Source organism: Stomoxys calcitrans, chromosome 2 (assembly GCF_963082655.1).
Source record: "Stomoxys calcitrans chromosome 2, idStoCalc2.1, whole genome shotgun sequence".
Classification (NCBI taxonomy): Eukaryota; Metazoa; Arthropoda; class Insecta; order Diptera; family Muscidae; genus Stomoxys; species Stomoxys calcitrans.
In genome coordinates, this window is record NC_081553.1 from 56737352 (window position 1) to 56753095 (window position 15744).

Here is a 15744-nt window from a genome sequence, read left to right on the forward strand (position 1 = left end):
ATGGCCCTAAAATAGGTTATCACATTCGTTTTCTAATCTAAAATACCTTTCATTTGAGCCACATTTTGGCATGTTCGAAAAATTTTACCCTTTGGGGGTGTTTTGGGGAAGGGGTGATGCCCTAAATACATGGTCCTACATTTGGATATCAAATTCGAATTCTACTACCAAATACCCATATTGCTATGGTCGTAAATTTGTCCCTTTGGGGGAAGTTTTTGGTGAGAGGCGGCCCTCCAAACACTTGGTCCCATATTTGGATATCAGATTCGTATTCTACTCGCAAATACCTTTAATTTGAGTTCCATATTGCCATGGTCTGTATATATGTCCGATTTAGGGGTGTTTTGGGGCTTGGGGTGGACCCCCAGAAACATGGTCCCACATTTAGATATCAGATTCGTATTCTACTCGCAAATACCTTTAATTGAGCCCCATATTGCTATGGTCGTAAATTTGTCCCCCTTTGGGGGATGTTTTTGGTCAGAGGCGGGCCCCCCAAACACATGGTGCCATATTTGGATATCAGATTCGTAATCTGCATTCAAATACCTTTTATTTAAGCCCCATATTCCCATGGTCAGTAAATAAGTCCTGTATGGGGGGTGTTTTGGAAAGGGGTGGATCCCCGGAAACGTGGTCCCACATTTGGATATCAGATTCGTATTCTACTCGCAAATACCTTTCATTTGAGTCCCATATTGCCATGGTTGGTAAATATGTCCGATTTAGGGGTGTTTTGGGGCTTGGGGGTGGTCCCCCTAGCTCTTGGTCCGACAATTAAATATCAGATACGTTTTCTTATCCTTAATACCTTTCATTTGATTCCCATATTGTCGTGATTGTTGTAAATATATGTTTGGTAGGTTTTAGGGAGGGGCAGCCCCCCTTAGGTACCCCACCCGAAATTTGGATACCAAATTTTTATTTTTAGGTTACTATATGAGAGCACAGAAGATTTCGCTTAAATCGCACCACCCATCTCCGAGATCTGGCGTTTCTGAAAATTAGGGTAAGGGGGAGGATCCGCCGCCCCCCCCCCCCCCCCCCCCCCCCCCCCTTCAGATATCAAAAAATGTATTGTAGCTGCCGTATAGACCGATCTCTCGATTTAAGGTCTTGAGCCCATAAAATACGCATTTATTGTCCTATTTCACCGAAATTTCGGACAGTGAGTTGCGTCAAGCTCTTAGACAGCTTTCTGCAATTTGGACCAGATCGGTCCAGATTTGGATATAGCTGCCATATAGACCGATCTGTCGATTTAAGGTTTTGGGCCCAAAAAAGACGCATTTATGGTCCTATTTCGCCGAAATTTGGGACAGTGAGTTGTGTTAGGCCCCTCCACATCTTTTTGCAATTTGGCCTACATCGGTCCAGATTTGGATATGGCTGCCATATAGACCGATCTCTCGATTTAGGGTTTTGGGCCCATAAAAGACGCATTTATTGTCCGATTTCGCTGAAATTTGGGACAGTGGGTTGTGTTATGCCCCTCTACATCTTTCTGCAATTTGGCCCCAAGCGGTCTAGATTTGGAATTTGGAAACACAAATTGATTTTTATATTTAAGATTTCGTTCTACCTTCAAACTGTGTAGAGTGTAGTGTAGTCGTGTCCACTGGATTTTCAGTGTTTCCTTAGAATTTTTGTTTGAATTTGGTCATTAAACATCTGAAAATATCCTTTTTGTCAATATTTTGGTTTAATACCACCAGAAGCAGAAAAACGAAACATAAATTCCAATAAATTCTTACACTCACACACATTCAGCCACTTGTACTATAATACTCTCACTCACACTATGGCATGGCTTACATTTCAGCAACTTTCAGTTATTGTTACCCTCTTTTGTTTTTTTTTTTGTCGATTTTTTACTGCATACTTTTGAGGAGCATACGACTCTCTAACGTACATTCAAAGGACCTCCTACAAATGCTGCAATTGGCTTGGCATAGAAAGTTGTATGGAATTCTTTAAACCTTCCATGGGTTTGGCTTCCTTACCCCCAACTATGCTCTGGGGACAAACATGCTTTTTGATCATATGAAGTATTTCAGAGGATTTTCGGTAAACTTTACAACAACAACAGGAAAAAGTGACAAGAATGAAAAGTAAAAATATTGATGTATGACATTAAATTGACTTTAAGTGGTAAACATTTTTTTTCGGCATTAGTTTTTACTTTGAGTTTTTGGTTTTTCTGGGAAATATGAATTCATTAAATTAAGAATTTGTTGAAGGTTTCGGTAAGAGCTTTTAAGTGGAAGCCATATATTGAAGATTAGATTATTGAAGAAGATTTCTGCAAGCACCTATTTTTTGGTTGGGAAAAAGTTTTTTAATTGGCAATATGAAATTTCTTTTGTTTTTGATGGAAACTAAGTAAGGTAATCAATGGCCTCCATAATTTTTTCATAAAATAAAAGTTTCTATCGTCTAAAATCTAATAATCTTACAATGGGCGATGAAGAGTATTTTTGAAATCAAGAAACATTACGTACTCGATAGCCTCCCCCCGTTAGCTAAGTTTGTATCGGATTGCTTCTACGGCGATCGTATATGCGATTCCTACCGGAGGCTTTGGTCTGTTGGCACTGTGATATAAAAATGGATAACAATTGTCAAAGTGCGTCTGTACTAAATTCGCTCTACAATTAACCACCTGATTCTTATTAGCCTTAAATTGGCAAAGATGACGTCAATATTGGTCTCATCGCTAGTGGTCTAGGTGTAAATCCGTATAAGACAGAAGTAGTTCTTTCAGCAGGAGATACAAGTGGCCTAGAGTAGCACCTATCCTCTTACGAGGACAGAATGTTTCATTTACAGAAAGCCCAAATGCTGAACAGGAAATTGAACATCAAATCTAATATTTTGGAAAGGACAAGAAAGGCAACTCTTGCCCTATACACCTGCAAGAGAGCCATTGGCAAAAGTTGGGGGTTTAGACCGCGCGTCATGCAAAGGGTATATCCTGCAGTTGTCAGACTTATAATGCAATATGGTTGTTGTTGTTGGAGCAGTTTATTGTGTTCCATCTTTCGTCTGCTTGATTCTGTTGAGTGTGAAGACCCAGGAACTCTGCGACTAAGATGGGGTGCGTCCACAGGGATCTGGGTCTGAGTCGAGTTGGTCTGGCCGGGCAGTTAAACAGGTGACGTGTATCGTGCGGTCCCTGGTTACAATCGGGACATACATCTTGCACGTCGGCATCAATCCTAGCTCTGTAGGAATTGAGGCGGCTGCATCTGCCGGAACGTAATTGAGCCAGAACTACTCCGGTTTGCCGGGGGAGGTCAATTTCTTCAGGTGCAATGGGTGGCGGCCGTTCTCCATGGACTACATTCACCGGGTAGCCAATTACTGCATCTGAATCCGTGTCTGCATGAATGTTGCTTAGACCTGCTTGAGCTAGAGGTTCTCTCTTGTAGCGCTGAACCTCACGCTCTAGATCATATAGATCTACCGTAAGGCTTCTGGGCGGTGGATATCTATCCACAAGATGATCCCAAAGAGATGACGGCTTGCCAGGATACGTCACTCAGGAAATCAGGGGATGCAATGGACATGTCTGGCGAGCTGCTGCACCTCCTCGTAATCTTAGTGGGGGCATCCTCATTCACCGTGCAAAACGTGAAGCTTTCAATCTTTTCTGCTATACCACGCCGGTCGTTACCTAGGGGAGAATGCCATGACGTGTGATGCGCATTAAAGTCCCTAGAACCAGACGATTATGGCCAGATAGCAACCCACTTATGTCGGGGTTGTAAACCTGGCCATTAATCGCGACACAGCTACCAACCGGCGATCTTTACGTAGCACATTGTAACCGTGACAATTGTGCAAGCTGCAGGTGTTGGTCAGCTTTGTCTCCTGGATCGCTGCGACCAATATGTCTTCCGACACATAAAGTCCACGATCTCATCGAACTTGCCACGAAGTCCGTTGCAGTTTAACTGCAAGGACGATACACTTCCCGGCACTGGCCTGGCAATATTTGGGCTGGGATGTTGCCGTTGCGTATATTGCCGTACGGGAGAGGTCGGGGGGTCACACAGTCCGACGACGACGACGCTTGTGACCCACTGCTGGCTATGTTCGCACAGCACCTTGCGGCATAGCCAGTATGACTATACTCCCGTAGTGAAGTGAGGCCAGAGCAAGATCGGATCGATCGATGATGAAGGCGGTTCTGGCAAACCGAACAGAACCAGGGTCCGGGGTTCTTTTCAATCCCGGCACGGACCAGAAGCGTGCGGAGGAGGCACTCCGGGATGTGCCTCTCCCATGACGAAAAAAGAAGAACACGTACACTGAGGCGGCAGCCCTTGCCGATGAGGATTCCATCGGGTCAATCCGGTGCGTACAACCAGCTGCCATGGGATGCTATATGGTGTTGTGGTCTTGTGGACGCGGTATAAAAGTCCACCTACTGTTCAAATCACAGCCGCACTGAGGACGATACCATCCGAAGCACTGAATTACATGCTACATCTAATGGCTCTGGACATTGAGGCTAGACAAATTGCTGCAACCACTGCCGAGAGGCTAAGGGATCTTTCTCTTTGGTCATATGGCGGCTACGCATACTGTGTTTTTCTTGGTACAATGTCCGATGTTCCTGGAAGTGTGGATTACAACCTACCTAAGCCGCTTTTTTGATAAAAAGTACTAAAGCACTATTCCTGATAGAAACGATTGGAACTATCATATCCCTGGTAATAAAAGTTACATAGACTTCTATACGGAAAGTTCCAAATTAGACGACCAGGTGGCTTTGGGTTCTAGAACTGGCCATATCGGAAAGGTTATCTGACCACTGCAGTGTGTATCAAGCGGAGATCCTTGGAATTAAGGAAGTGGTGGAAAGGCTAAGATATAAACTCATAACGACGATTGGCATTAATATCTTCTCGGACAACTAGGCAGCCATTAAATCCCTGGAGAACGTATTACTGAACACAAAAACCGCCCTCGACTGTCGCAGATCTCTCAATGAGATGGCTGAACAGTTCAAAATTCACCTGCACTGGGCGCTGGACCACAGAGATATCCCAGGGAATTGTAAAGCGGACAAGCTTGCGAGACTAATAACCACCCATTTCAGGGAAACTGGAACCGGTGGGTATGCCTCTAGCGACATGTAAGCTAAGTTTTCAGGACCAGGCCCGAAAACCTAATCTAGACTTGATGACGTCTCAGTCATTGTGTCCGTCATAACAGGTCACTGTCTTAGCGGAAAACATGCTGACATACTGATGGTTGCCAGCAACGACTGTTGCAGAAGCTGTGATGACATCGAAGAAGAAGAGACTATAGAACACCTTCTGTGTGTGTGTCCCGCACTAGCAGTCAGAAGGTGTTCCTACTCCAAATTATCTTTCATTTGAGACCCATATTGCCATGGTCAGTAAATAAGTCCTATTTGGGGGTGTATTAGGGAAGGGATGAACCCCCAGAAACTTGGTCCCACATTTGGACATCAGATTCGCATTCTACTCGCAAATACCTTTCATTTAAGTCCCATATTACCATGGTCGGTAAATATGCCCGATTTAGGGGTGTTTTGGGGGTTGGGGTGGTCCCCCCAAAAACTTGGTCCCACATTTGGGTATCAGATTCGTATTCTACTCTTAAATACCTTTCATTTGAGTCCCACATTGTCGTGATTGGTCTATAAATATATTTGAAGTTTTTTGGGGGTGGGGCGGCCCCCTCCATCCAAAAATTTGTATATCAATTTTTTGGTTTTAGGCTACTAAAAGAGAGCACACAAAATTTCGCTTAAATCCCACCACTCATCTCCGCGATCTGGCGTTTTTGAAAATTAGGGTAAGGGGGAGGGTCCGCCCCTCCCCTCTAGGCACGACCGTCCATCTGTACGTCCGTCCGCTTGTCCGTCCGTTTGTCTGTCTGTCCGTCCGTCTGCCTTTCTGTCTGTCGATATCACGCAAACTTTCGAAGGAGTAAAGTTTGGCGCCTGAAATTTTGAATAAATACTTACTATAAGTGTAGGTCGGTTGGGATTGCAAATGGGCCAGATCGGTTCATGTTTTAATATAGCTGCTATATAAACCAATCTTGGATCTTGAAATTCAGCATGAGGTGTGTTGTTATGATTTTCAACAAGTGTCCTAAGTATGGCTTAAATCGGTGTATGACCGATGTAGCTGCAATAAAACCCGATCATGAATCATGACTACTTGAGCCGCTAGAGGGAGCAATCAATATACAGACGGACGGACAGACATAGGGGCAGACAGACGGACAGACAGACAGACGGACGTACAGACAGACGGACGTACAGACAGACGGACGTACAGACAGACGGACAGACAGACGGACAGACAGACGGACAAACAGACGGACAGACAGACGGGCAGACAGACGGACAGACAGACGGACAGATAGACGGACAGACAGACGGACAGACAGACGGACAGATAGACGGACAGACAGACGGACAGACAGACAGACGGACAGACAGATGGACGGACAGACAGACGTACAGACAGACGGACAGACAGACGGACAGACAGACGGACAGACAGACGGATAGACAGACGGACAAACAGACGGACAGACAGACGGACAAACAGACGGAGAGACAGACGGGCAGACAAACGGACAGACAGACGGACAGACAGACGGACAGATAGACGGACAGACAGACGGACAGACAGACGGACAGACAGACAGACGGACAGACAGATGGACGGATAGACAGACGGATACAGCTAAATCGAATCATAAAGTGATTTTGAGTCGATCAATATGCTTACCAATGGGTCTATCTCTCTTTTTTTTTGGTTATAATACCCTGTACCACAGTAGTGGTGTGGGGTATAATGAATGCCCCTTACAAACTTTTTACAATCGTAAAATTTTTTGTTGTGGATTTTGACGATAGAAAAAAATGGAATAATTCTTGTTTTTGTTCACTTCACATTTAATGCTGATTGAACGTTTCAAACTTATTTACAATCATCAACGTCTGGTGTGTTTGTGAACTTGGCGAGCGAAAGGCATTCGCAAACCAACAAAAAAGTGTTCAACAAATCTCATATTGATATTCGACAAATAAGGATATGCGGGAAAAGAAAGAAAAAACGTTGGAAAAATTGCTGCAGTAAAACATTGTCAAGTACTTGACTAGAGAGAGTCCTTGGCAGCATTTGCGATAAAACATGAGAAAGATAACCCTTCACGTCAATTACGTTAGCAAGTCGATAGAATGCTGGCAATAAATAAACAAAGTTTCACTGCAAGCTGCTCTTATTGTCAGCGAATTGTTATTTTAATTGGTGAAACACAGTAACCTCAACTTTCAATACGCTGTAAAAAAAAATGTTCCTACGTTTTTCAAAAACTCAAATCTAATTATATAACTTTTGTACTTGGAAACTGAAAAATTTTCGTTTAAGTTATACACCTAATTTGATTAAATTTCTCAGTCTTGTTCCTCTTAACCTTAACAATTTCCTTGGCTCAAACCTCTTCCCAAACTCAATTCAGCATTAAATCTCTTCCAAGTGAATGACTTTAAGAATGCACATTTTCTTCACTAACATCCCCAAAGTGCTTGCTTGCAAGGGTAAAATTAAAACCTATGCGAAAATGGTTTTCAAAAATCTCTTTTTAAGTTTTTCCAGAAACCTTCACGAAAATAGTTTGAAACTAAGACCAAAAATGATGAAATGGGGGGTAAAAAAAAAGCAACCAAAGTTTGCACAGCTATGTAGTCTTGTTAAGAATGTTGTAGTTGCAGTTGCAGTTTGGCAAAAATCTTTCCTATGTTACTCCACCACAAAAGGAACTTAGCAGCCTGTGAAGATTCCCATCAAAGAACTAACAACGCATTTTGTCAGTTATATGCTCAGTTGGCTTTGGTAAGACTAAAAATCCCCAACAGGCTTAGTCAAGTTATCGACGGGTATTTGCAACATCACACCACTACTGACTATTATTTCAGCCATTACTCAACCAAAAAGTGACTGCAGTTGCCTTTTTGTGTGTGGGGTTTCAAGCTACAGTTTTCACAGGATTGAATTGTTTGCTTTTTTTTTTGGGAAAGACAAAGGCCAGGGTTGCCATTACAACAAAATTTTAAGATTTTTGTCAGTTTTGAGAGAAAAATTCGATTTTCTTACAAATTTTAGTAACATTTCTAAAAACTATAAAGAACAGACATTTTACATGACATTTTTTTTAAAAATACGTTAAAAAAATTCGAAAAATTTCGAAATTTCATTCCGCTGCGCCTTCTTTCACTCTCTTATATGTTTTTAAGCCCTATTTTGCCATAGTCGCTAAATAAGCCTCTTTTTTGGGCGTTTTGGGATGGGCTATCCATACATACGTTTCGCCCCGAATATGGATTCCAATTTTGTTCTTTACTTCCAAATGCCTTTCATTTTAGTCCCATGTGGCTTTGATCAGTATATGTGTCCGGGTGTGGGTGGCGACCTAGACACTTGGCCCTAAAAAAGGATATAAAAATAGTGCTTTACATTTAAATACTTTTTGTTAAGGCCGCCTATTGTCATGGCCATAAAGTAAATCCAGTTTGGTGGGGTTTTTAAGGGTGCGACGAACCTCGGAACGTGAGTTCATCTCAAAAGTGAATATCGATTCCGAGATTAAATCCCCAAAATTTTACTTTAAAGAAATTTCTTCAAAGACAAAGTTTTATAAAAAAAAGTCGCAGAAGCTTCTGTCTGGAAAATTTGGAAAAATGTTTTTATAACAAATAATATGGCAAAATCCAGATTTTAAATAATGGATTGCCCAAAAAGTAATTGCGGATTTTTTAAAAGAAAGTTAATGCATTCTTAATAAAACTTAAAATGAACTTTAATCAAATATACTTTTTTTACACTTTTTTCTAAAGCAAGCTAAAATTAACAGCCGATAACTGACAAAAGAAAGAATGCAATTACAGAGTCACAAGCTGTGAAAAAATTTGTCAACGCCGACTATATGAAAAATCCGCAATTACTTTTTGGGCAAACCAATAGTTGTTATACAAATAATATTTTTACACCCACCACCATAGGATGAGGGTATACTAATCTAGTCACTCCGTTTGTAACACCTCGAAATATACGTCTAAGACCCCATAAAGTACATATATTCTTGATCATCTCGACGTCCTGATTCGAAGGAGCCATATCCGTCTGTCTGTTGAAATCACGATAGCGGTCGAACGTAATTAATGTAGGTCGTTGGGATTGCAAATGGTCCATATCGGTTCAGATTTGGATATAGCTCCCATATAAACCGATCTCCGGATGTGATTTTCTTGAACCCCTGGATGACGCAATTGTTGTCCGATTTGACTGAAACTGCACAGAACACCGCATGCAAAATGTCAGCCAAATCGGCCAAAAATTGTGTCTTGTAAGGAGTTATGAAGTCAAACCGGGAGATCGGTCAGGACTTTGGACTTGAAATCAGGAGTTCGTCCTTAATGGAGGCTATATCAAGATATTGTTCGATATGGGCCATATTCAAAAGGGGGTACGAGAATCCTAAGGCAATACACTGTGCTGGGTTTTAGCGAAATCGGGCAATAAATGCGGTTTAAATGAACCAATTATCGCACGTCAGGATATTGGTCTACATGGCGGTTTAATTCAAGATATTGTCCGATCTGAACCATATTTTAAATGGATGTCGAGGATTCTATGACAAATCATTGTGTCAAATTTCGGCGAAATCGGTCAATACATGAGGATTCTATGGCCTTCGACCTTAAATCGGGAGATCAGTCCATATGGGGGCTATATCAAGATATTTTTCGATCTGGACCATAATCGTGATTAGGGGGGGGGGGAAGCTTTAATGGACTATAGATCACAAATCAGGATATTGGTCTATATGGGGGCCACATCAAGATATTGTCCAATCTGAACCATATTCGATAGGGATGTTGAGGGTCTTCAAAAACTCAGTTTGCGCCAGTTTCTAGTAAAACCGGGTAATAAATTACACCTCAAAAATAGGGAGACCGATCTGTATGGGGCTATATCAAAATATTGTCCGATATAGAGCATATTCCAAGCGAATGTCAAAAGTCCTAAGACAAATCACGGTGCTGAACTCCATCGAAAGTGGCTAATAAATATGGCTGGATATGGACCTTCGACATTAAATCGGAAGATAGGTCTACATGGGGGATAAATCAAGATATTGTCCAATCTGGACCATCTATACCATATTCCATACAGATGTAGAGGTTGTTAACTTAAAGCACAGTGGGCATAATGGCAAAAAAATTTGACATAAGTCTACAACATTTTTTTTTTTTTTTTTTTTTTTTTTTTTGATGATCTTAGCGGTATAAAATGGTCTGGACATAGGCCAAATGGCAAAAAAATTTGACATAAGTCTACAACAGTTTTTTTTTTGTTTTTTTTTTGATGATCTTAGCGGTATAAAATGTTCTGGACATAGGTTTTTCATAAAGTGCTGCTGTAGGTCCATATCTTTAAAGTTGCACGGGGATCTTTTCACTATTGTTTGGCTTGAATTAAAGCTTTAAATGTTCCCAACAAATTAAGGTATGTATCGCCATAACCTAGCCCTAAATGAGGTCATGGCAGCCAAATACTAAAAAAAGTTGGTATTTAATTTGTGCTATATTCACTGTTAAAAACCGAGTATTACGTAACATTCTATTGCACAAACGTGTAAGAAACTTACCTTATTGGTAACTAACCGAACCGGGCCCGCTCCGCTGCGCCTTCTTTATCTCTCTAATATCTTTTTAGGGTGGGGACACTTCGCCCAGAATGCGGATATCGAATTCGTGCCATTGTAGACTATGAGGCTGAAAGCGTTCGAATCCTGGCGAGAACATCGGACAAAGCGGTGATTGGCGACATTTTAAAAATGTTCGCCAAAGAGGTGTCGCACTGCGGAACGCCGTTCGGACTCGGCCAGAAAAAGGAGGCCCGTTATCATTGAGTTTAAACTTGAATCGGAAAGCACTCAGTTATGTGTGCGAAGTTTGCCCCTGCTCGGTTCCTGGTGTTTTTAAAAATTAGGGTAATGAGAAGTGCTTTTTAGGGGAGCGATGGCACCTCAGACATTTCAACTCTAATTTGGATATTAAATTCGTGCTGCACTTCCAAATCGCCATTTTGCAATGGCCGTTAAATATGAACCGTTTGAAGGGCACTTTGCACTGAAAATAGATATCAAATTCGTTCTTTATTCCCAACGGAAATAAAGTTCAGTTTTGGGGGTGTTTAAGGCGTACCCCAAAGCCCTTGGCTCCAGAATTGAATATAAAATTAATTTTGTACTCTCAAACACCTTTCATTTGAGTGTCATGTTGCCATAATGGGTCAAATAACCCATTTGGCTTATCTTTAGGAGGAATCGTAATCTACTCCCAAATACCTTTCATTTGGGCTAATATGCCCATTTGGGGGTGTTTGGGGGTGGGCGACCTCCCATTTCTTTGACCTAATATTTATATATGTAATCTACTGCCTAAAACTTTGTGTTTTTGGCATAAGAGGGACCCACCCCCGTCCGATACCGAAAAATTATATAGCCTGTGTTTTCTTCCAGACTAACCTACACAATATGCGAAAATTTTGAGAAAATCGGTTCTGCCGTTTTTCAGTAGGAGTTGCAACTCCGTCTTCTACATCGCAAGTTGTAAGCCATGGGAGTCTAGCCAGATTTTTGTCCTTAGCATCGCCTGCCGTATTTTGTGTTCTGCACCTTCCGTGTCTCTTGCCGTGATGACTGCAGCGATGTTGTTAGCATTTCTCTTCACAGTATTCCATAAACTGGCATTCCAGAAATTCGTTGCAACTAGAGAGCCTTGCGCCGCTACTCATGTGACCTTATATTCATTCCTCCTATCCTAAGCTCATAGATAAGCAGCCTATCATGCAGGTAACTTTTGATCCCATCTGAGGCTATTGAGCACAATCGGCCTTTGATTCCTTTGCCTAGCCTTCCCTACTATCTCCACCACATCTCTTAGAGCTCCCATCTTGGACATTCCATTCCAGGAAACCATGTTGTCTCATTGAGAATGCAGCTCCCCTCATGATGGCGTCATGGAGCCGTGGCTTTTTTAAGTCACTCCAAAAGCTTGTCGGCCGCATCCAGCATACAGAGTGGCCTGTATGGGGGTGGGAATGTTGGATTACCTTTGCCCTTGTTTATGAGCACCAGCTTTTGTCTCTTCCTTACCTCCGGAAAATCACCTCCAAATAGGCATCGACCAAACATTCCTAGAAGAAATTTCGGTCTGTTTTCAACTATCTGCCTGATGACCACGGCCGGTATTCCGTCGGTACCGGGGGCTTTTCTGCTCTGAATGCTGCGGGCTACATTCCTTAGTTCCTCTAACGTAATTGGGCTTATGTTGTCAGTTGGCTCTTCATAAACTTCATCTTCTCTACGATCGTGTCCGGGGAAGAGTGTATGGACTATATTTTTCATTGTTTTTCCGTTCATCACCGCTGTTGGGCTCTGTGTGCTGGGTTTTTCCATCACAATTTCGTATCCGAGGCCCCTAGGGTTTCGGTTAATGTGGTCTCTTAATTCCTCTCACTTTTCTTTTTTGCCTCCTTGTATATGGCGTGTTCTGTCCCAGCAGTCCTTCTGCGGCAAGCTCTCGTGTATCTGCGTCTTAGTTTAATGCAGTTGCTTCCTTGCTCAGCTATAGCGTCATTCCGCAAGTGTACTGCGATTCTATTTCCCCTTTCTAGATTTGTGCAAGCGCTCTCTATGAAGCCCATCACTGGTTCCACTGTCGACAGAACGTCTAGTGAAAGCTCTGACCGCTGGGTTTGCCCGTCCATTCCCGCAAGAAGTTTCGAGGTGTTGGTCCCTAGACCAGAACATGGGTATTGGATGCTTGGAGATAAACATGCCAAGGATCACTTGGATACATTGTGGATCTCCTGACATTCATATAAGGGAGAAAGTGCCACAAGGCAGCCACAGGGTGCATTTTATCGCCACACTTATGGGTGACCACCATATATGACCTATTACGGATGCTGATTGAGCAGGGATTTGAACCCGTCTGCTACGCAGACGATGTTATAACACTTCTAAGGGGTAAGGATCCGAATCAGCTATGCAGAAGGGCCAAAAGGGTCTTGCAGATGACATACAACTGGGGTCTCGATGTTAGTCAATGTTAGACTCAGGGGTCTCAATGTTAACCCAGAGAAGACTGAAATCTGCCTTTTCACGAGAAAGACGAAGGTGGGCCAATTTGGCGCATCACGTTTCCTCAGGAGAACGATTTCGATATCAGACAATGTCAAATGCCACTGGGGAGTGATCTTGGACAGGAAACTGAATTGGAAGTGTCACATTCAGGAAAGTACTGAAAAGGCTCAAAGGGTTTTGGGCACTATGTAGACGGGTCGCAGGCTCGATATGAGGCCTGATTCCGAGGATAGTCCTCTCGTTCTATAGGAGCGAGATTAGACCAATACTTATTTTCGACTCAGTGGTTTGGTGGACTGTGATGGCGAAAAAGTTCAACTTAAGAACATTACAACAGGTTCAGAGAGCATGTCGTCTTGGCATAAACGGAACGGGGAGGACCAAGCCCACTAAGACAGAACACTGGCGACTATTCTAGATATCCGACCCATAGACATACAGATTAAGTGTGAGGCAGCCATAGAGAATAGAACCGGGAGATACCATAGCGCCATAATCGAGGCTATACACAGTGGACCAAGCGGCAAAATAATTGGAAATAAGTCCACAACTTTTTTCCTGTTGATTTGAGCCGTAAGAAATCTAGTTCTAGACATTTAAAGAGGGGAACATAGTGGCATTGACCTTACTTAACTTGGTGTATTCATCTTTTTTTTTGAGATTTTGTTTCTCTAGAAATTTTTGTGATTTATTTAGTGGCAACAATGTTCGCTACTGCATGAAATGTCTCTTACCATGGCCCCGTTTGTGCAATCACTTCTTTTCTTGGTCGGACGAGGCTCAGTAGCATCATAACTACTAGCGCCGCCAATACCAGGGCCACCAATACCAGCGCCACCAATACCAGCACCACCAATACCAGCACCACCAATACCAGCGCCATCAATAACAGCACCACCTATACCAACACCACCAATACCAGCACCGCCTATACCAACGCCGTTTGTGCAATCACTTCTTGTCTTGGTCGGCCCAGGCTCAGTAGCATCATCACCAATACTAGCGCCACCAATACCAGCGCCACCAATACCAGCGCCACCAATACCAGCGCCACCAATACCAACACCACCACTACCAGCGCCACCAATACCAGCACCACCTATACCAACACCGCCACAACTGGTACCCCAACCTTCACCACTAACCCACCGCATGACTCAATCTGTACCCACAGTTTTTCAGTTTTATTTCGTCCCCTGATGTGGGTGTTGCACTTGCAGTTTACATCCATTATTGGGACATTTAATTAATATGTCTACAGGGTATGCAACTTTCCCCCTACACGCCTCCCCCGTCTACCCCCTATGGTCTTTTGTCTTTCGCTATTAGTTCGTTTGGCATACTTTTGGAACTTAAAAAATGGCAAGCAAATAAGTTTTCGATTTTTTTTCCTCGAATATTTTTGTTGGAGCTCATTTTCTGGTCATGAATAAGTTTTCGCATTTTTCTTCCGTTGCCCCGGGGAGCTTCGAAGAGTGTGGTGTCGAATGTGATAAAAACTAGGGAACTAAGTTTAAACATAAATTGTAGTCCAAATAGAAAAAACGCTGAAGCCAAAAAAAAATACTTTTTTTTGGTTAGGAAATATTGCCTTAAGAAATAAAATTTTCTATAGAGACAAAATTTTGACAAAAATGTCCTATAGACCACGTGACGTTTGACAAAATTTTTAATGACGCAAAATGTTGAAAAATGTTTCCCAACTTCCAACAGATGCACAGAATCATGTGTAGTACGGAAGAAGTGTAATTTGTCACAGAATTAATGTCTGTCATTACACAAAAATACATGCATTGGGAAAAGTACAGCTAATAGACAAGGTTGGCGAGCGTGGTTAATGTGGTAATGGCATCATAGATGCGTTTTCGCTATTAATACGATTCAAATACAACATACCAACGCACGGCCCTTGAAGCCATCACACCTAATATGGTTGTGCAAGTCTTCTAACCATAGACGAAACGCGTCCCATTGTGGTTGGTGTGTGTTGCTATCTTTGGCTTTCCTTTTCCATTTGCATCTGCGATCATTGAACTCGTCTCGAAACAGAAACAAACAAAAATTGTAAAAATTTAATGATCTTCGCCCTACACTAATAGAAAGTTAACGAATGTGCATCACTCTTAACTTTCTATTCACCTTGAGAGATGGTTACTAGGTTTAAAAGAAGCCTTAAGGGGAATCAATCGCTTAAACATGATTTTCTTATACAAATTCACAGGCAGTGTTACTTTCATAAAAGTTTCATCGATATTAAAAACAAGTAAAAGCGTGCTAAGTTCGGCCGGGCCGAATCTTATATACCTTCTACCATGGATCGCATTTGTCGAGTTCTTTTCCCGGCATCTCTTCTTAGGCAAAAAAGGATATAAGAAAAGACTTGCTCTGCTATTAAAACGATATCAAAATATGGTCCGGTTCGGACCACAATTAAATTATATGTTAGAGACCTGTGTAAAATTTCAGCCAATTCGTATAAGAATTGCGCCCATTGGGGCTCACGAAGTAAAATAGAGAGAACGATTTATATGG

General features: G+C 42.3%; 1 protein-coding gene across 1 annotated transcript; it reads right to left on the bottom strand.

The window, feature by feature from the left end:
- Window positions 1–13904: 13904 nt before the first annotated feature.
- LOC106089489 (acanthoscurrin-2-like) lies at window positions 13905–14366 on the bottom strand. Its single transcript, XM_013255332.2, has one exon. The coding sequence runs from the start codon at window positions 14364–14366 to the stop codon at window positions 13905–13907; it is 462 nt and encodes a 153-aa protein (XP_013110786.2).
- Window positions 14367–15744: the final 1378 nt, after the last annotated feature.